Source organism: Dipodomys spectabilis, unplaced genomic scaffold (assembly GCF_019054845.1).
Source record: "Dipodomys spectabilis isolate Male_0828 unplaced genomic scaffold, ASM1905484v1 ptg000104l, whole genome shotgun sequence".
NCBI lineage: Eukaryota > Metazoa > Chordata > Mammalia > Rodentia > Heteromyidae > Dipodomys > Dipodomys spectabilis.
The window spans coordinates 2,377,413-2,399,256 of record NW_024870781.1 but is presented as its reverse complement, the minus strand read 5'-3'; the positions used below and the strand labels follow the sequence as shown (position 1 = coordinate 2,399,256).

The 21,844-nt window shown below is 41.9% G+C and overlaps 1 protein-coding gene across 2 annotated transcripts in view; it reads right to left on the bottom strand.

Moving 5' to 3' along the window:
• The window catches only part of F13a1 (coagulation factor XIII A chain), a 186,728-nt gene that overhangs the window by 20,413 nt on the left and 144,471 nt on the right, over positions 1-21,844 (bottom strand). The window contains exons 11-13 of one of the 2 annotated variants that reach the window (XM_042687153.1): positions 17,710-17,863; positions 9,153-9,440; positions 1,986-2,146 (exon numbers count right to left, since the gene is read on the bottom strand). In XM_042687153.1, the coding sequence (XP_042543087.1) occupies positions 1,986-2,146; positions 9,153-9,440; positions 17,710-17,863 (603 nt within the window). The remainder of the gene's footprint in view (positions 1-1,985; positions 2,147-9,152; positions 9,441-17,709; positions 17,864-21,844) is intronic. The other variant, XM_042687154.1, reaches the window with a different exon arrangement.

Sequence of the window (21,844 nt, the reverse complement as noted above, 5' to 3'; positions counted from 1 at the left end):
TCTTGGAGCCCTGTTTTGTTTATCCTAGGCTTAAGCAAGTTAATTGTTAAGGCTCATGTAACAAGGCCTCATCTTCCCTTTTTTGAAGGGAAGTTAGAAATTTCTTTCTGTCCCACACTGAATTCTCAGTCGAATCAAATCTCCTTAACTCTAAATCAGATTCCTCCAGAACCAGCATCCTTGTTGAATAAGGTGTTTCTGCTCATCCCCTGGGGGCATTAAACTAATCTATAGGGAAAGTCAGAAGAAATGAACAGCCTTTCAAATTAGCAATGCCTAAAAGATCAAAGGTATCAGTTGCCTTCATACATCCAGTTTATTATCAGTGGTGCAATTAAATTCTATTTTATGCTGTGGCTTGAACTCTTCACAGCATGGAAAGGTTTTCCCTGAGACCTCTGCAGGGACAAACCATCACTTTGTAATCAAGTGAGCACACAGGACCTGGCCTCTGGTGCTAAAGGTTCAGTACTGAGTATAGGCAAGGGCCCTGCTCCCTCTACCACAGGGCTAGGAGAGGCCCAGTGGAATAACCCATGACTGATGTGCCTTATTATGGCTTCCCTTGTCTCCTGTGCCTCTTGCTATTGAATTTGCAGCCTCACACATAACACGTCTGGAGCAATCCTAATGCTTACTTCCCTGCTTTGCATTTGTTTATGATTCTGCAGTAAAGCCCAACTTCTCTGTTCTTCAGTTTTATCATGTGCAGAATGAAGATGTTAGTATGCCCTACCTTCTGGGGTTATTGGGTGTTGAAAATGCAACAGTGCATGTAAAATATTTTGATAATAGCGTCTAGAATCCAGTAAGTACTCAAGAAAGCTGCCATTTTGAATACCATACAACAGTTACTAGCATTGCAAATGACTCACAACAAAGAGTTTATAAGAAACAAGGCTCACTGCTTGCTGGGTACTCTTTGTCACCATGTCTAAGGGCATTTACATATGACAGGCTTTTTGCAACTCTAACCTATTTACTACCCAGCAGAATATAGCTTAGCAGGATCTGTGATTCCTGATCACTTCAAGTACAAAGTTCTCTAGACATTGGGGAAGGTCTCTAAGCCCCAGATTAGGATTGATGTAAGATATTACCTCCCAGAGTCTCTGTCCAAAGCTCTGACTCTTGCTTTCAAGGTAGGAAGGGGTCTTAGGGATGAGGCTGGCTATTGATGACACCAGGAGCTACAGTTAGGACTATACAGCTATGCTACAGATGTGGGCCATGAATGTCTTGGGCCTTGGGAGAGGAGCCATTAGAACAGTTGGTCAAATGGGAAAACAAACCTGCAAAGGTCAGAATAGTGGCCACATTGGTGGCAGGTAATGGGGCTAATGAGGAAGGAAAAGGAGGAAGGACTTCTGTGGAATATTGGAAAATGTCTATTTCTTCATCTGGCTGTAAAAGATATAGATATAGATATGTGAAAATATGTAAAAGACATAGATATGTAAAAACCCTTCATCAACCAGTGTCGTCCAGCTACAGTGGTCAGTTTCTGAATCCGAGTGGATAAATTATATCATGGTGAGCAGTGTAACTGCCCCGAATGCAGATGGGGTGAGGCAGGCCGTCTACTCAGCATATGGCTTGCCTGACCCACTTTATTCTAGAGACACTGAGAATTCTAAGTCTCTGTATCCATTATACAGCTTTTTCTTCCTCCACAAGTGTGTTTATATCCACAGGTTATATTTATATCTGCAGTCACATCTATATATTTAAATCTGGAGAGGAGTGTTATATATATGTGACTATATATGTGTGTGTGTGTGTGTATATATATATATATATATAGAGAGAGAGAGAGAGAGAGAGAGAGAGGGAGTGGATGTGCTTCTTTCAAAGAACAGAAAGAGGATCCTAGCTCCATCATTTTTTTGAAGCAGAGAACACACACACACACACACATACACACACACACCCTAATCCACAACCTTGCCTCTTTCTCTTGTCTGAGAGGAGATGCTAGAACTGACCTTGATGATGACCTTGGGGATGGTCAGCACAACAGACTTCTGCTTTGCCAGAATATCCATGGATTCATTGACTCGAGCAGTGACAAAAAAGTGCAGGAAGGCTTGCTCCAGCAGCTGGCTCATGTACTCGCCTGCTCTGACCAGCACCTCCTCTTTCTTGACTGGAAAGAAAAACAAACAAGTGTCATCAAGACCAAATACAGGGTCCTCATTGCGTTTGGTTCCCCTGTCCTTCCCTCATTCATACTTCAGTCACCAGGAACCCATCAAAGGTCAAAAGAAATGGAACAAAGAGCCATTCAGGGACAAACACCCATGCTTTGTGGGGAAAGAAAGAATGTGCTAGAAATTTAGTATTCAGTGAAGCTTTGCAAGTGCAAATGTGCCCAGTTTTCCAAACATTGCCTTTTCTATGGCAAAGTGGCTACTTAAAGTGGAGGACCAAGGAGTTATGACAGAGGCCACTTTGATCTGAGTGGGGACCCTGCCCACAGGCAGAAGTAGAGTAGTGAGGTCCAAGGCCTCTAAATGCTTTCAGCAGCCCCTCCCCCATCTCTATTTAGAGGACCTATGGGCCAAACACTAGCTTGTTTCCTCAAGGCACTGCTGCTAGTTTTAGGTGTTGGGACAAGCCATGAAGGATGACATGGCAGATGAGGAGGCCCCTTGTGTCTTCTCTAATCACCATCTGGGCTGAAGATGATGACCTTGTACTTTGCAGTTCTGACCCACTTTCCCCATCACTTCCATTTTCCCTAAGGTTCTGGATGTCAAGGAGCAGTCCTTCTGCAAGCCAAGCCCAGGCATGGGACCTGTACTGCCCATCTGCTGGCACTCCCAGCAGGTGACTGGGTGGCTTACACCTCCATCCTCATCCATAACCACAGAATCCATACACATTCACACACAGGACACATTCACTGTCTTCCACCCCAATGTCTAGCTGTTGCTAAAGATGCTTACTTCCTTTGGAAGTTATTAAAGTCCATAGTCTCATGAGGTCACTTATGCAGAGACAGGTCAGTTTAGCCTGATATACTGAGCAGTAGTCCTGGGAGGGGGTGGAATGTTGCTTGTAGAAGAGTAAGTGCCCAGCACAGGGAAGGCTCCTGCCTCTGTTGTCTAGGCAATAGACCATCTCCCCATTCTCCTCCTAGAGGCAGGATGCTCATGTCTGTGTTGGATCTGTGGCAACCCTTGGCCCTAAGGAGTCCAGAGAAGGCCTTTATCTTGGACAGTGCTTCTGGAGGTAAGTTGGGGGTTGGGCAGGCTGTGGCTGAGCTAGCCCTCCTCAATCTTGCTTTCGCCTCACATGTCCTGGGGATTTGTGGGGCCCTAGGATGTGGATCCCAACCCAGATCAATAACACTAATCATGGAGATGCAGACACTAATATTTTTATTTTATTTTGTCTTTTTTTTTATCTTGATGTGTTGGGTGTTACTAAGCAAGGACTTGATCACGGGGCTACATGGCCCTAATATCATTATTTTTCAAAATATCTGCAGTTGGTGCTCACATTAGGCCAGGGCTTGGAAGCACCATTCCAACAGCCAGGGTTCCCTGAAGAATCAGCCTTGTAAACAGCGCTTGGGTCTTCCACTCAAGGTGTGCTTGTTAGACCAGCAGCAGAAGCAGCAGCAGCAGCACATTAGTAATAGAGGTTCTCTGATCCACCTCACCTCTGAATTAGATCCCAAGTGCTACCTCTTCAAATGTGAAAAAAACTCAAGAGATATGGGAAATTCTAACATGGAAGAGGGTGGGTGGAGTTAAAGCAGAGTTAGAGCTGTCCTGGGTCTTAAAATAGAAATTCTTATGTCCCAGTACATTTATCCCTGGCCCACTAGAAAGGCTGCCCAACTGGTAGTTGTCAAAGGATGACAGTTTACAGTGGTCTTCTTTAGAGGTTCTTTGGCAATATCTGAAGACTTTTCTGGGTTTGGGAATGGGTTGTCACTGGCTTCTGGCTTCTCATGGTAGAGGCCAAAGGTGCTGTTCGGAAGACTGCAGATCAAAGCAGCAACCAGCCCCAAAAGTCAGACCCCTTCCCTATCTACAAAGATCATTTGAATGCATTGTCCATACATGAAAAGCATTCAACAGCTAGCTTGGCTGATGAGATAGTACTATTCTATTCAAAGCCTATTCTTTGAAGCTATGGTCTTGCTTTAACCTCCGCCCCCAAATGGTGCTGGACTTTGAATATTTCACTCATACTGTATTCTTGGAATCTTAGACCCTGCTCTTTCTGTGATTCTTCCAGCCCTAGCCCTTCTTCCATTGCATACAACCTCAAGTGAACATGTGTGGCCTATTTTCCATATCTCCAGATCTGATAGATGGAGTGGCAAAGTGTCAGGCTTGGAAGCTGCTTCCATTAATAGAAAGATTTAAAAATGGCCTTCCTCTGGCTATTTCTAGAGGGTTATGTTTCACCGCTACATTTCTGTAGACTAGTGGGATACACATGTCTCTCTCTCCCCATCTTAATAGAGCATCTTGCTACCCTTATATTGTTAGCTTCCTTTCTTCTTAGAGGTTGAGCATTCCTTAAATCACAGCTCTAAAGAAGCAGGACTGCACTTCAGTGCCCAAGAGAACAGTGCTCCTGAAATAGTTCGTTACGTAAGTGCTGTGTTCTGCCACTGCACAAGAAATTGTTCTAGATAAAGTTTATTAAACGTGGCAAGAGAAGGAGGAATAGATTTTCACTCTATGAGCGGTGGAGCTGGGAAGCTGCCAACATCATTTAGGGTGTCTGGGGAAAGCCAAGGGAGACACATACTTGAGCTGCCTCATCGCTTTTCCAAAAAGCAAAGAAAACTAAATATAGCCAAGTGGAAATGATAACACCTTTGAAGGTACTGGGAGGTTTAAGTTATTCAGATCTCCCTGACTCTAGCCCCCACGATCTCTTTCATCTTCAATCTGCAAAATCTGCCTCCCTTTCTACTTGGAGAACTTTCTTTGCAATAGAGGCACCTAAAAATGCTTGATTGAGGTTTAGAAGTATGTGGCTTTTTGCAAAATACTGCAGTTTGGTATTGCAATATGCAGTTTATTACATGTATTTAAAGCCATCTACCTGCATTGAGCAAATTAGTAAATAGTTGTGTGTGTGTGTGTGTGTGTGTGTGTGTGTGTGTGTGTGTATGTGTGCGAGTGGGCACATGCACGCACCTCTTTGTCCTGAGGCTTGAACTTGAGGCCTAGGCCCTGTTCTTCAGCTTTTTTCACTCAAGGCTGGAGTGCTACTATTTAAGCCACAGCTCTACTTCTGACTCTTTGGTAGTCAGTTGAAGTTAGATATGAGTCTCACAGACTTTCCTGCTCAGATTTCTAACCATGATAGTAAGATCTTAGCTTTCTGAGATAGGATTACCAGCATGAGCCACCAGTGCCTGGCAAGGAAGTTTCTAATTCCCTTTAAGTTATTCAGGACAAGCCCTGGGGTGGTCTGAGTGGGTAAGAGATGAGTTGATACTGACTCAGCCTTAGGCTTGGTCACCAGTTCTTATGCCCATGACTAAGTGTGGCTATATTGTGCTGTTTCAGCCATCTAACTCTTATATACTCATTCTTTAATTGGGTTAGAGAGAGGAGGGAGGAAGTTGGATAGACAGGATGCTTGTGGGTAAGGAAAAGATTAATGTTTAGCTCTTTGTCTGAGATGCCATCTGGACTTTGGTAATAATAGAGATAAAAAGGAAGACGTTTGGGCCACTTGGTGCCCAAGTTCCCACCTATTGTCATTGCCTGACTACTGTGTCTGACCTTGAACACATCAATTCAACCACAGTTTCTTACAATGTTGAAAGCTAACATGTACTGAGCGCTGACCATGTGCAAAGCATTTCATAGCTACCATTTGCACCTTTTTCCTACTTCTCTCACGTGTAAATAAAATCAAATCCTTCAGCCAATCAGGTGGGCTTTACCTTCAGAACACACCTACATCAGACTAGTGCTTATCACATCTATCACTATCACCAGAACCATTGTCATCATCCCATCTTTTAACCGGTCTACAAGTATCAGCCCTGCCTCCTCCACAACCTCTTCTCAACACAGCAGCCAGAGTGGTCTTCCAAAACTCAAGTTAGATAATACACAAATGGCTCTTAGCTCACTAGAAATAGAAATAATGCCTGAATAAGGGCTGACAATTCTTTGTTTGATCTGTACCCACCATTCCTTGCCACTGCTCCCCTCCATCACTTTTGCTCTTGTTTTGTTTTCTTTTATTGTGTGCTAAAATACTTGAAGCTAGGTAATTTATAAAGAAAGGAGGACTGCTGGATGTCCCTGGCTCATGCCAGGAAGCTGAGATAGATGTGAGGATCATGATTCCAAGCCAGCAGAAGTGAGAAAGTCTTCAATTAACCACTAAAAGTCCAGAAATAGAGCTGTGGCTCAAGTGGTAGAGTACCAGCCTTGAATGAAAAAGTTAAGGGTCGGTGCCCAGTCCCTGAGTTTGAGTCCTAGTACTGGCACAAAATAAAAAGAGACTTATCTGACTCACTATCCTAGGGGTTGGGGGTTCAAATAGTGCTGGTATTTTGGTTTCTTCCTCCCATGTTAGATGAACACAATGGGGACCGCCCCTCTGCAGAGGGGTCCAAGCTCATGAGATAGCCTCATTAACCAACCACCCCCCCCCCAAACTGATAATTTGCTCTGCCAGGAACTGGTTCACTCTACAAGACAACTATTAATCCCTTCTGAGGCCAATGTCCTCATGGACCTTTCACTACTAGGCTCAACTCCTTGAAAGTTCCACCAATTCTAAGCCAGGTGCCCGCAACTTACACCTGTAATCCTAGCTGCTAAGGAGGCTGAGATCTTAAGAGCATGCTTCGAACCCAGCCCTGGAAGGAAGGTCCATGTGATTCATCTCCAGTAAACTACTCAGATAAAGCCAGGAGTGGCACTGAGGGTCAAATGGTCAAGGGCTAGCCTTGAGCACAAAGAGGCTCAGGGATAGAGCCCAGGCCCCAAGACCAGCAAAAAAAAAAAAAAAAAGAAAAAGAAAGAGAAAAAGCTTTACCAGTTCCAATGTCAGCACACTGAGGACCAAGTATATGAACCCAAGTATATGAACCACATCCAAACCATAGCAATTCTCCATTCTAGCTCTCTGGTTCTCTTTGAACACACCAAACCTGTCCGCTGACCTTTGTGCCTATGGATTCTTTTGGCTATACGACCATCTGTTCAATGTCATCTGTAGGGTAGGTTTTCCTTGGCTACCCCTGCCCCAGGATGGCATTCTCTATTCCTTTTAATCTTCTTCACATTTTCCTATTACTCATCCAACCACACTATACATTCACTTATTTGATTGCTTTGTGCTCATGATTCCTCATGTAGGGGTAGGAATTGCTGCATCCCTATAACAAACCTGAATGGGAACTTCCAGACAGTAAGTACAAGCTCAGGCCATCCTGTGGTGTGGGTGGTATTGTTTCCATGTGCAGATGAGGTGAGTGAGAATGCAGAGGGTTTAGGCAACTTGCCCAAGGAGGCAGGGCTAGCAGTGACATCATCCCTCCTTATATGGAGATGAGTTTCTTGCTAAGGCTGAGGCTTTCTGAAATCGAATATGCCTGCCTATGTCTACGCATTTCCAAGGACTTTCTTCCTTTTCAGTCCCTTATCCTGACTGTTCTTTTCTATGAAAATCCCTTCCTACCCCTTGGGATTAAAAAAATGTTAAATCTCCTAAGGTTCCCCCCAAAATACGATGCTGATTTTCTTAACTCTTAGCTACATTACTGAAACTGAAAATATCCACTTCCTTTGTATTCTAGTGGATTTCTGGAATTAGGAGTTTTAGGAATAGTTTTTCATCTTTCTGGGAATACCTCTCTGAAGGTTTGTTCTGGGCTAAAACAGCTACCAAATGCAGAAAGCTAGAGAACAACTGGCATATCATCCTGGGTGTGTGTGTGTGTGTGTGTGTGTGTGTGTGTGAGAGAGAGAGAGAGAGAGAGAGAGAGAGAGAGAGAGAGAGAGAATCTTAATCTTGCTTGTCTTGGCTTTATAAAAAATGCTGTTTATGTGTAATCTTTTTCTTTTCTTTGCTTTTTCTCTTTCTGGATCATATCATGTCAACAGAAACCCAGGCCTCCAACTGTCAAGTGCTCTCTAGTCTTCTCTGTCTCACTAAACATGTTCCACCTGGAGAGTTTCTTTTTATTTACTCATTTTGTCCATCTATGGCCCATCATGGTAACCTACCCAATATTAACACCCCTGAAAACACAGGACCAGTCAAACTGCCATCCCCAGTGTAGCTGCAACATGCCAGCCTAATCCTGACATGCAAAAAAAAAAGTCTTTATATCCACCATGATGAAACGGTGGGAAGGCTGTGAGTGCAAAAAGGCTGAGAAGTAAAGAGGAAGGGAAAAAACCCATGGGAGACAGCAGAGAGCACAGATCCCTTCCTAGGCTCCCACTTGGCACATTCTGTGTCTCCAGTCCTATCTTGTGCTGCTGGATATTCTCCTTGGACATCAGATTGCTCAGTTTTTAAAAGCAGGCTGAGGATACAGATGTAACTCAGCAGTAGAGTGTTTGCTTAGCACACAAGGTCTCAGGTTTCAACCTAAGCATTGAAATTAATCAGTTAATGAATCTGAGAAATAGTTTGTTCACAAAGCTTGGAGATCTTTTCTCTACCTTCTGAATGGTAAAGCATAAAATACCTTTTCTACTGGACAATCCCAGCAGGGCCTTTCATCTGAGAGGTCATACCACTGAGAGCAGCATGAATTAAACTAAACTTTGTTGTGAAGACCCATCCCTGGATCTTGTTAATGTGCATATTCTGATTCAGGAGGTCTAGGTGGGGCCTGAGAGTCTGCATTTCTAACAAGATCCAGGAAGCTGACACTATGGGTCTATGGGCCACACATTGAAGAGCAAGAAGTGAGGTGACACTGAATTCTCATGACTCTTGGGGTCTAAGCTTTGAGAATGTCGGTATTCACTTCTATGAGATGTGAAGGTGCCTTTCTAGAGCAGAGGAGCTCTCTCTTTGTGGGTCAGGTACTCAAGCTCTGGGGAGAAGCATGGACAAAAAGCTATAAGGGGGTGTTACCCCTGAGGGGGACAGAGCTCCAGGTGGCAAGTCCTGGAGAGACACTGCTGATTGCTTACAGGACGTGGGTTCCAGGGTGATGTCGAAGGCCTCATTCTTGAATTCCATCTTGGAGACTCCAGTATAGAAGGTAATGTTGCCAGAGAGATAGGCTGAGATGGTGTAACGGTGGGAGCTATTGTTCTGGAAGGTGATGGTGACCTTGAAGTCTTTTCCCAGCACGGCATTTTCCACTTCAAAGTTCATGTCCACGTCGGATCTAGGTTTGACGAGGCCTTCTGTGTTGAGGGCCTTTTTAGCTCCATACATCAGAGCTGTTTCTAGAGCCAGCCTCTCTTCTTCTTTTCCTAAGACACAATCAGAAATAATGACCAGCAAGAAGAAATGCAACCCACCCAGGAGAACACTGTCTTCAAAGGTGCCCTGCCCACTGTCCTTATCAAGTGCCTCTAGGAGCCTCTCAGCCTCCCTAGGAGGAAGGTACACATGTCATTCCTGAATAAATTCTGTGAAGTCAGGTTCCCAGAGAAGGAGTGACCTGCCCAAGATATTAGGTTATTGGACTGTCATCTATCTGGAAACAGGGTTACACAGGTGATTGCTCTAGGGATTGTTTTTCCAGGGCCATAATGCAAGGTTCAGAAGGTTAAATAGACACTAACAAAACTCTTCTTAGACTGTGGTGTTCATTTTCTTTCCCCTCTGAGTACTAGTCGTGAAGCTAGACTTTGAGGTTTTCTAAACAAAGACACTAGAAACAATTGCCTCTTGCTCACCTACTTCCTATCATGTAAGTTTCTCCTCAACAGAAACTGACTCCCTCATTACTCTTTCCACTTGGGTTTCTTCCATTTTCTCTTTCCCTTGCTGAGCCTGCCCTGCCTTTCTCTGCCTACTGTCCCTAGCAGACTACAGAGATTACTTTGTTTTCCAAATCATGAGCCATTTTGCTGGGCTCTGGCAAGAAGTTGTCTTCCTTCTCCTTAGGAGCCCTGAGTTATCTAGAGCCACCTGGACATGCACAGCCTTCTTTAGTTTGTCAGAGGTTCTGAGGAGAAGCCCCACTAGTGGGGAAACTTGTTCATCTTCTTTCTTTTTTTTTTTTTTGTTTGTGGGGCTTTAACTCTGGGCCTGGGCATGGTCCCTCAGATCTTCAGCTCAAGCCTAGTGCTCTACCACTTGAGCCACAACACCACTTCTGCCTTTTTCTGCTTATGTGGTGCTGAGGAATTGAACCCAGGGCCTCATGCATGCAAGGCAAGCACTCTACCACTGAGCCACCTTCCCAGCCCCAAACCTGTTTCATTTTCTTTCACCCCAAATTCCCCAGACACATGGGACACTGAACATAGTTCTAAGGAATACCTTACTGTCATGGGGTGATGTAAGTTTTAATGCAGGTTGGGAAGATTGCCTTGAAGAGTTTCTGAAGCAGTGGTGGTAGAGATGGAGGGAAAGAGAGAAAGAATTTGCTCTGGAGAAGAAAATAAGAACTTAGAGCAGGCAAAGCAGAAGGAAATAGAGATGTCAGGACTCAGAGAGGTTGTGCCACCAGCTAGACTAATGGTTGTGGATAAAGTACTTGCCTTGGGGGATAGGCTTGGGAAACTGTAGGGGGAATAACCACCATTCTCCATGGTAAATGTCTTTGGGTATCTTGGTACATTGTGAAAGAGAGGAAAAGATGAAAGCAAATGAGAATAACTGGTGGAAAGAGTCACTTTATGATAAGAATACTGGCTTCTCTGATTATGCTAGTTGTTTTGTGTCCAGGGACCAGGGTTTGAACTAAGTAAGGGTGTTATGATAACTCAGTTTGCATACTGATATTCTACTACTTGAGCCAACCCTCCAGCCCAGTGTTTTTGCTCATCAATAGCAGATGGACTCTCAAAGACTTTTCTGCTTAGGCTGTCTCCAAGCCTCAGTGCTCTAGATCTCAGTTTCCTGAGTATTTGGGGTTACAGGTATGAGCCTATGAGGTTAATTTTAAGATGTTTTCTTCTACTTCACTTACTTAATAATTGAACACAATGATGGTGAGGAAACCAACTGACCACAGCAAATGTCATGAAGTGCTAAGTATAGTTTAGACTATGGACAGATGCTTGCTATGCATTATCTCATTTAATTATCATAACAACTCTACAATCTAGGCATTAGAAATCCCATCAGATTCTTGTCTGTACAATGAGGCTACTTACATTGTGGAATTGTTAGTTGGACTAGGGGGAGTAGGTATAAATAAGCAGGAGTACTCTGGAAGGACAGAGGAACAGCATCATGTGTCAATATGCGTGGTAAGTGTGAGTGTGTTTGTGTGTGTGTGTGTGTGTAAGAGAGGGGGGGAGTGTTTCTGGGTGCGTATGTCTATTAACATTCTCCTTGATTGTGAAGACTGTAAGCACAGGCCAGATTTGCAGTTCAACAGAAGGGAGCTAATGAAAGGAAGGAGGGTTGAGAGCAAGTGCAGATATTTTAGCAGAAATCATCTGGCACATAGGTCCATGAGATAGAGGGAATTAATGATTATTGCTTTGGATGGGGGCCAAATATGCATTCAGGCAAAATGTAGGAGGCAAATTGGAGCAGCAGAAACACAACCTGAGAGGGCCTGCCTTTGGGAGAAGGGTTGGTCTAGCACAGAGGAGGAATAAGCCTGTGTAGAGTTCTATGCAACTTGATAGTCTCTCTGGACAGGGCAGCCCTGAACTTACTTCCTCCTGGAAGGCACATGTCCCCTAGGAGCAGGGCACTGTCAGGCAGAAATTGATGAAGGAACTCATAAACAGTCAAGGTCTCAAGAGAGGATGGAATTGCAAGTTTTCCCAGGGCTTGGTGAAGCCATTTCTCTGTGATGATACTCTGTGCTCTGGTATGTTACATAATGGAGGGCAATGGACAGCAAAGAAACGATCTAGAGCCAGGTTGTATTCTGAGATTCCTCTATAGATTCCAGAAACCAGGTCAAAACCATCTTCCTGTTAACCCAGATATAATCTGAGGGTCCTTTTCTGTTGGATGAAGCCTCTTCTCCTTGCCCTATTTCTAGCCAATATGGCTTTCTCCAAGTTCCTGGTCCATAAATCTGTAACTCCAGCAAGTCCTTCATGACACATATCTGGTTTTTCTATCCTTTTTTCATCCCACTTGTAGCACTGGGCCCTGTGTGGCATTGGTTCCTCTACCACACAGCTCTGTGACATCAGGAACATGATCTACTTTGTCCATATCTGCATCTCCAGGACCCTGGAGCTGGCTGGCACAGGGATCAAAAGGACTGCACATTATAGAAGTACCCTGCTTTCAGCTACAGCCAAAATTTTGTGTCTATGACAAGTACCAGATAAAACATTTGACATTCGGTTCAGCCTATTTGTAGAAGTGCTACTTCTGAGACTACTCATTTGCTCATTTTACACTATCAGAACCCCCATGATGCTCCAGTTGCTATGCCAGGCATAGATGATAGATGCTCTTTTCCCCACAGCTACAGAGGACACATGAAGGGCCATTGTAGTACAGATGTGTGCCTCATAGCTGCTGGAGCCTGAGGACATGTGGGAGAGACCCTTAAGCAGTGTGAATGGCAGTGAGCCCTCTTGAAGGGCTTCTTTTCTGCACTGAGAGTATAGACAAGAAGGTAGGCAGTATATTGGCTTGGTGGAGAAGGTGTAGCTGTTTAGATGCTGCTGCTTGTGGCACATGTAGAATGCCAGTAGGAAGCTAGCAAGAGGACTGAAAAATGAGCCGAGGAGATGCTTTATGTGTTCCAACTGGAATGTTCTGGAAGCCACAGGAAGAGTGGCTTGTTAGCAGTGCTATGATGGGCCTGCATTTCTTTTTCTTTTCTTTTTAAAAAAAATCTTTTGTGAGTTTGAGCATTTCTTCATATGTCTATTTGAAAACGAACTTTACAACTTTGGTGTGGGGGGGGGGGGGCGGGGAAGACTGGGTGGGGGGAGGGGGGGAGGCCGGGAAGGGATGGGAAGGGGAAACAAAGGAGGAGGCTACAATGCTTGATAAGAAATGTACTCATTACCTTGCCCATGTAGTTGTAACCCCTCTGTACAGTATTTTCACAATAAAAAATATATAAAAAATTAAAAAAATCTTTTGTGAGATACACAATTGATTCCCCTATTGAACATTTCAAAATGTGCATTTTTCCTGTCATATTATGTTTTATGTTTTTAAATGTTTTCTATTGTAAAAATAGTGTAGAGAGGTTACAGTTACATGAGTAAGGTATTGAATACATTTCCTATAGAGCATTGCTACCTCATCCTTTATACCCTAATATTGCTTCCCTCCCCATCTCCCCAACTCCTCCTCCCTCCAAGTTATAAGTTCATTTTCAACATAGTGTTTAGTACATCTCATTGTTACAATGGGACAACCTGTATCCTTATTTCAGCATTTTGCTATTTCTCTTCTCCTCCCCAAATTAGAAAAATGTATATATAAGATGCAGGGCTCCAATTTCTATGAGTTAGGTTGAGGGAAAGGGAGGATGAGGAGGTAAGGTGGAATAGGAAAGGTGACCTTGTGACCTTGAGAAGAACAGCCTTTAAGATATGCTGGCAGCAGAAATTAGGGTACAATGGGCAATTAATGGAAAAGGAACAAGATAAGGTGCAAGTCAGATGGCAGACAAGGAGTAACACCGCAGGGGCATGAGAGGTAGGGAACACAATGTTAGAAAGGATTTTGTGAAGTATTTTATTTAAATTGTTGGAGACACTTAAGTAGAATGTAAGAGAACATAGAAAAAAGAGAGATGTAGGGCTGGGAAGGTGGCTCAAGTGGTAGAGCGCTAGCCTTGAGCTGAAGAGCTGAGGGACAGCGCCCAGGCCCAGAGTTCAGGCCCCACTACTGGACCAAGAAAAGAAAAAGGAGAGATGAGAACAAAATGACCAAGTAAAGAATTAGTGGAGAAAGAGGAAGCAAGATGGAGGCACGGTCACAAAAGAAGCTATAGTGTCACTGTAAACGTTTTTTAGTTTTTAGTATATATAAATCATCCAGAGGGCCTTCACCATGATAATTCACACATGCATACATTAGAATTTAGTTAGATTAACCCATCTATTGCTCTGTTCTTCCCCATCCCTCCTACCTTAGGCTATTCAATAGCTTTCAGTGGGCTTCCTAAAAATGAATTATATGAAAGGAAAACAGGCTATGTTGGGAACTAGGTATGGGGGCGGTGAGAGCAGTTGGGCAGAGCCAATAGAAAGGGTAAATTAAGGTGTATAATGTTCTACATACTTCACAGCAATGCATGGAAATAGACAATGAAACCTGTTGAAATTGTTTAAAGCGTGGAGGTGTTGGGGAGATAAGAGAGAGAAGGTGAATTTGACCCCAGTACATGGTATATATGTATGTAAATGTCACAATGAAACTTCTCCTTGTACAACTCATATATACTTTTCAAATGTTTTACAATGTTTTCAGGATTCTGGTTTTCATAGTTTTGGAGTTTCCTAATTTTCAAAAAAAGTTTTTAAATTGGTATTTAAGTGTTAAGTGAAGTGGAAAATAATCTTTTACTTCATAATCTTTCACTTGATAATTTAACTAATTTTAATTCCTTCCTTCCTTCTTTTTTTTTCCATTCTTTTCTTTTGGTGCCAGTACTGAGATTTAAATTCAGGGCCTCAAGCTCTCATTTGGCCTTTTTGCTCACAGCCACAGCTCCAGTTTCAATAATAATTAATTTTTAAATCTGGTAATAAGTTATTTCTGATGGTTTTACTTAGCTCTGTATTTGAGTGTCCACATTCAGCATTTGTGGATTCAGAGAAACTGAATGAGAGATGTGCTGTGAGGATCAGCATGGCCAATGCATGGCCCAGAACACTGCTAGCCCTTCCTATGTGCCCATGGCAGACATCAATGATTGACCATGTTTCCCACCAGATGCAGATAGAGTCCCCATATCCTTCTCAAAGTAGTGGTTCATTTCATCATTAGCAAAGGTAGAAAGTGAAATGAATAGACCACTCTTGATTAAGAGACTTATTATCTACCTGGGCTCAATCTCAGCTCAGAAGCATGATGTTGTAGAAAGGGAGTACCTCTTGCAACTATTCAGGTGGATTCAGGGGGTTTTCTAGTTATATCAGAACACACATGGCCTTCCATTTGAGCTTTGTTTTCTTGTCCTATTCTGGTTGTGTGAGCTTCCGAAGTCTTCCTCATGGAGAGCTGGTGCATTTTATGTTTTAATCCTTGTCTATGGGTGTTTTTGTTTTGTTTTTTAAATTTTTTCTCTCTTGGCATTGGATCCTGTCCTCTCCTGATTTGACGTTCGCTGTCACCTCCAAGGTCAACAGTTAATGAGAGCTGTGTTCTGCTGCATTTTTGACAAAGCATCTTGTTACTGACTGCTAAGTAAGTTGAGAAATTGAGTCAGATTGAACTCAACTCAATGGGGAATTCATACCCTGATCCTCTTTTTTGTCTTTTCCTGGGGAGCTCTCTTCCCAGTGCCATCTGCCTTTTATCTTTTGGACTCAGTTTGATGTGTTTCAATCCTCTGAGTTCTGTGTTTAGCACTGCACACAGGAAATGTCCATTCAACATGTTGACAAGACAAAAATGGATGTATCCTACTACCTCATTTAGGGACCTGTCAGGCCATGAGTCAGCACTGAATGAATTATTCCTTCATTTCTAATCTGACAGTCATACATAAGCACAGCCACAAGACTATGCCCAAAGTATGGTGAACACTACAAGCTATCTCTGACCAGTGTGGGTGGGAGTCTTCCTTTGTGTCCCACAGTCTCTGTCCAGCCAATGTGATGATGGCTGAATTCCATTTTCCTCTACAGCTAGGTGGGCAGATGGGACTGCACCGCTACTAGCTAGCTCGTTTTCCAGCCTTGTAGCTACACAACACTGGGCTGAGGATGGTTGGTTAAGAGCAAGCTGTTGAATGGATATTTGTATTGAAAAACAAACTTTACAATTTAGGCATGGGTTGGGGGTGGAGAGGGGCAACAATGCTTGATAGGAAATGGACTCATTACCTTGCTCATGTAACTGTAACCCCGCTATACAGTATTTGTACAATAAAAAACTTATTAAAATATATAGAGAGAAATTACAAAACTGATTTCTTTCACATTTTCTATGCAGTACTCTTTTCTTCTTGCTAGAACTGTTTGTAACTCGATATTGAAAAGACTTTGCTTAGTTATTTGTTTGTTTAATTGTGCACATATTATTTTTTAATTTCTCTTTTAGGAAAAAGTCAAAAAGGAAAAAAAAAAAACAAAACACAATCAAACACTTTCTGTATCTATGTGATAGCCAAATAAAGAAAAGAATGAACCTTTTCCCAAAAACCGTAAAATTTCACTAGTTCACATTACGATAAAAAGTCTGAATTTCTAACACCATGCCCACATGTTCTCAGTTCAGTCAACTTTTTCTTTATAGTGCAAATTGCTTTTGTAAATATGAGCAAGGAGACCATCTAAAATATTTAAAAAAAATCCTATATTCCTTAGCACATCAGGAATACTGATGAATATTTAGGCATATGCTAATTACTTGTCCTTTTTATCCATTCACTAAAATAAATTCTGCACTTAAAAACCTTGGGAAAGGATACTTTGCAAAATAGATCCCATCAGGACCCTCCACACCTCACCTCCTGATGGCACTGACCTTGAGCAGCTCTGTCTCTAGCCACCAGGCATTCTGAGCTTGACTCCTCACGCTTAGACATCTGGGCTGCTTCATGCCAATGACCTTTGGCTGTGTCCCCATTGCTTAGAACCCCATCCAACTTTCTGTGCTTGCTTTAGCCAAGTTTTACTTTTCCTGAGTCTCCTAGTAGTTCATAGTGACCCTGTTTGTTCCTATAGCCTTCCCCAGATAGTGCTCCTAGCTCTTCGCTCGGGACAAGAGTTGTGCCCACTGCCAGGATCCCTTGTGCCAAAACAATTGTGGAGAGGCTTAGTATTAAATGAGAGGGCAGGAACTCAATAACACCATTTAAAATATTCTATACAACAAAAATGAACAAAAATGCACCAAAACATTATTTTATGGTTGAAACTGGTTTTTGATCTAGTTGGCCTGAGTTAGTGAGATTGCACTATACTATTAATATTATATTATCTATATCATCTGGCTTCCACAGAAATTCAGTGAAATAATATATTAAAAATAATTTGCAAAGTGCTCAATAAATATGAGATAGTTATTTAAATTTCTATTATTGAACTAATCTTCTACAAGTTATGTAGTATTTTCTAATATGATTATTTACCATATGGTTTTCTCCTGACAAAATGATTAGACATTAAGGTTCTTATGAAGAAGGACATATTCTGTATTCTGTTAAAATAGGTACAACTTTAAGCCAACTCATTGCACTTGCCATGTGAAAAGGGATTCTGCTCAAAGCAAGCAAATGTAACGACAAAAGGTAGCATCAATGTGGGTGTCATTGCTCATGAGAGTTTACATTCCTACTCTTCCCACCAAACACTGCAAATGCCTATGTATTCTCATGAACACATTCCGGTTCACAGAGAGTAAACACTATATGAAATTGGAAAAAATAGTTGTAGCAAAATGGCTGTAGCAAATTACCTTCTTGGAATTTGTAAGTATCAGTAATATCTTCTATTCCATCTTCTCCAACTTTCTTGGTCACTATTAATTTCCCAATGTGTGTGGTATCCACGGACTCTACCACATGAGTGCCATCTTTCTTAGCTCTGATGTAAATGACATCACTGTTGACCTGAAACAGAAGAAGAAAGTGTTAGTCATTCCAAAATGTCCTCATAGCTAGGTGCAGCACCGATCATAACAGCTAAAATACAGAATCAACCCAAATGCCCATCAGCAGGTAATATACAGATACAAAAGACATATATAAATCCAGCTGTTGATGATACAGTATAATTTGCAGCAGCATGGATGGAACAGGAGGCCATTCATTGTAAGTTAAACACAGAAAAACAAATATTACATGTCACTCACTTGTAGAAACTAAAAAGTTGATTTTTATAGAGAAATGGAATAGTGGTTCACTATAAACTGGAAAGGGAGTGTAGAGAGAAGACAGAAAGAAATACAATAAGGGACATTAAAAATATGATTGAATGAGGGAGTTACTTCTGGTTTTTCTTTAGTACTATAAGGTAACAATTTAAATAATCTTTGATATATTTCAAAATGACCACAGGAGTATGACATTCCCAACACATAATAATTAATGTTTGAAGAGATGGAAATGCTATTACCCTCATTTGGTTATTACACACTGCATACACATATTAAATTATCATAATTTACTCCATAAAGATGTACAAACATTATGTCTCATTAACAAAAGCCAAAAGAACTCCTTGTCTCCAAAGTCTAACTTTCTAGAATGTAGATATTGAAAGACTCAGCGTTGTTGGGCATTGGTGGTTTATGGCCTGTAATTCTAGCTACTCAAGAGGCTGATATCTGAGAATCATGGTTTGAAGCCAGCCCTGGACAGAAAGTCTGTGAGACTTATCTCCAATCAACCACCAAAAAGCTGTAATTGGAGCTGTGGCTCAGGTGGTAGGGAATCAGCCTTGAGCGAAAAGCTAATGGACAGTTCCCAGGCCCTGAGTTCAAGTCCCAGTACTGATACACTCACAAAAAAATGATTCATAGAACCGAGATTCTCCTCTAACAGCACTGGGTTCACAGGGCCAAGCTCATTTAACAAGTTTTTCTGAAGGTGAAATCTACTTTAGAACCATTGTGACTAGATTAAGTGAAGAATGGCTGGGTTAGAAACATTAGTTGTACCTGAGAACAGCCATTTTTTCCCTTCTTCTCAGTAAGTTCTACTCCTCCAGGAGAGAAGCACCATGGACATTCCTTTCCTTCCCAGAGGTCCTTCCAGCCGCCAGAGGCCGTGTGACCGATTTCTAGGAAGGAAAAGAAGTCTTCCATGTGGTCTGCTGAAGAGAATTTTTTACAAAAGGAGAGAGCGCTCTGTAGACATTCACACACAGGAGAGGAACAGAAAGGCACAATGCCTATGTGTGTCTGATCATACAAAATAACATTTATTGAAATGAACTTCAGGAATTGAAAACAAGAGTTGTTTTTTCTTTCGTGCTGTTTTTGTTTTCTTTCCTTTTTCTGTTTGTTCATTTACATGTCTCTGGAAGTGTAAGGGAAAGTGAAGAAATGGAGAGACAAAGGATAAACAAATGCAACAATAGTACAACGAACCATACAATGGGAGGGAAAAACTGGTAGAGAGAAAGGGAAGGGGTGCCACTGTCCAAGAAGAAATGTACTCTTCTTTACCTGACTTAGGTAACTGTATCCCCTCTATATATCACCTTTAAAATAACAATAACTTTTTTTTTAAAGGAGAGAGTTTCTCTTTTCCCACAGTAACCACAGGAGGATAGTAATGAGAATTGCTGTCAACAAAGAGAAGCCGGCAGAGAAGAAAGAAGGGAGGAGCTTGCAGGGCTGGTAATGGGATTCCACGGCTCAGCCAAACTTGGCATGGCCTAATTCTGGACTTCTTACAGAAAAGGAAACCCCAACTTTTCAGTCATATTAATTGTGTTACTTGCAGCCAAAAGTATCTTAATTAAGAAAAAGAAGCATTTCAGGCAATTTTCTGTGCTTCAGAAATTAAAATATGCTAGCTGTGGGACTTTGAAATAGCATCTTGGGACCATGCTGGCTGAGCTGCAAGTTTTGCCAGTACTCTTCTTTCCCATTCTACTTTCTAGAGACAATGCCCAGACCCATGTCTGCATCTTGATTTCCCCAGATTCACTGATCATGTTTTCATAACAAATTTCTTGAAGGTTCCCCTTCTCTCAGCATGGGAGCAGGTAGGATACATGACCAGCAGGGATAACGGTCATGGATGTGGATACCACATGCTTTGTCTACCTCCCAGTTTCAGCTTTCTTCTTTTTAAGTAGGGTAATAACAGCTCCTTCCCCATAGGGTGACTGGCAGAAATAAGTGAAATAAATGCAAAAAGCTACTTATGAGTGTGCCTGCATAGAACTAACACCCAGTAAGTTATTGACAACTATGTATTATTTAGTGGCATTACCAGCATTCGAAGTGCTGGAGGTCTAGCAATCAACAAATATTTCTGGTCCCTTTTTGATAAGATTTGCATAATAAGTTTGATACTGGTACATTAGATCACCAGAACACTTCCAAAAAAAGAGAAACAAACAAAAACAAAGGGTGTACTTAATTAAAGATGTCTTAGAGGGGGCTCTAAATTTATAATAGTTTTTTCTTTTTTATACTATTTTAAAAGAAGTCTTATATGATTCTAAGGAACAGTTAGTTCTGAGAAGCCCTGTCATACAGGATTATAAGTATCTTGAGACAATAACCCCGAAAAACTCTAAGAGGTATGGAGTGGGGTTGGACAGAAAATAACAGTTGAGTTAGAACATGTAAGATGCATAGGAGTTTGTGAGCTATCAAGTGGATGGAAGGAAGGCAGTGAAAACCAGAGGAATATGCAGGTACCAAGCTTTTCAAGAAGGTCCTAGGAGAAACATTAGGAGTAGTTGCAAGAAACCTGCGCTGTGATCTTGGGTGTGCTTTTGTAGAAAGGCATGTTAATCTCTCTGAACTTTCTTGAACATGAAAATTACTCAGACTTTAGATTTCATAGGAACTTTTTAGGCCACAATGAGCTAAGATCCAAGATGTGAACATTTCATAATGAACTAAAACTTGGCATGGCTATTATGATGGGATAGTCCTAGTTTTTTGAAGGTTAAAAAGAACAACTTCCCTCCACTTTCTCACGAAATGTTCTGAATTGACGAAAAGTCCGATCCTTACTATAAAGGTGATAGCTGACAATTACTTGATGGCCATAGTGTTTCAAGGACATCATGTAAATAGTTTAGTACAAACTTCAAGCGACAATGTTGTGAGGACTACATTATTATCCATATTTTAAAATGGTAGCATCAAGACTCACAAGAATCAAATAAAGTGTTGTCGTCATGTGACCTGGTGCTAGGGGAGAGGGATGAACCCTGAAGCCTTGAGCTAGCTCATAGCTATGTCTCTCCATCTCCACCCTAGCTAGCCCATCCTACTTGACCATCACCCAAGGCTATTATCTATATTATATACATACATATGACCTTTATGATATATGTAATGTATATATTATCTCTCTTCCTCTCTCTCTTCCTCCCGCTCTATCTATCTATCTATCTATCTATCTATCTATCTATCTATCTATCTATCTATCTATCTATCTATACATATATTTTTTTCTTTGCTCTGGGCTGGGCCCCATTTCCTTGGCCTTCATCTTGGACTGGCCTATGGCCCATTCTCTTGACCTTCATAGCATATTTTCTCTTCCATATGATCTTGAAGAATAAAGAGCTTTATCTTATTTAAGCTTTGGTTTGAGCCCCAGATGTCTGAAGATACAAATGGGGGTCCTGCCCCTTGGCAGAGAAGCCAAGGCTTCTCTGAAAGGCTAAAATATGAACTCAGGAACCAGGACAGGAGAATGCAGAGCAGTTTCTTAAGGAATATGTATCTATTAGGGGAAAAACTGTTAAGGAAACGTTCAATGAACTGCCTGACTTGGGCACTGCCTCAGGAGAGACCATGCAAGCATAAATAGCTATCTCTTCCACTTGCCAATTATATCAATGGTGCTCATATCCTTAATAACAGCCCTTACATAGCTAGTGGTTTTGTAGGGAGA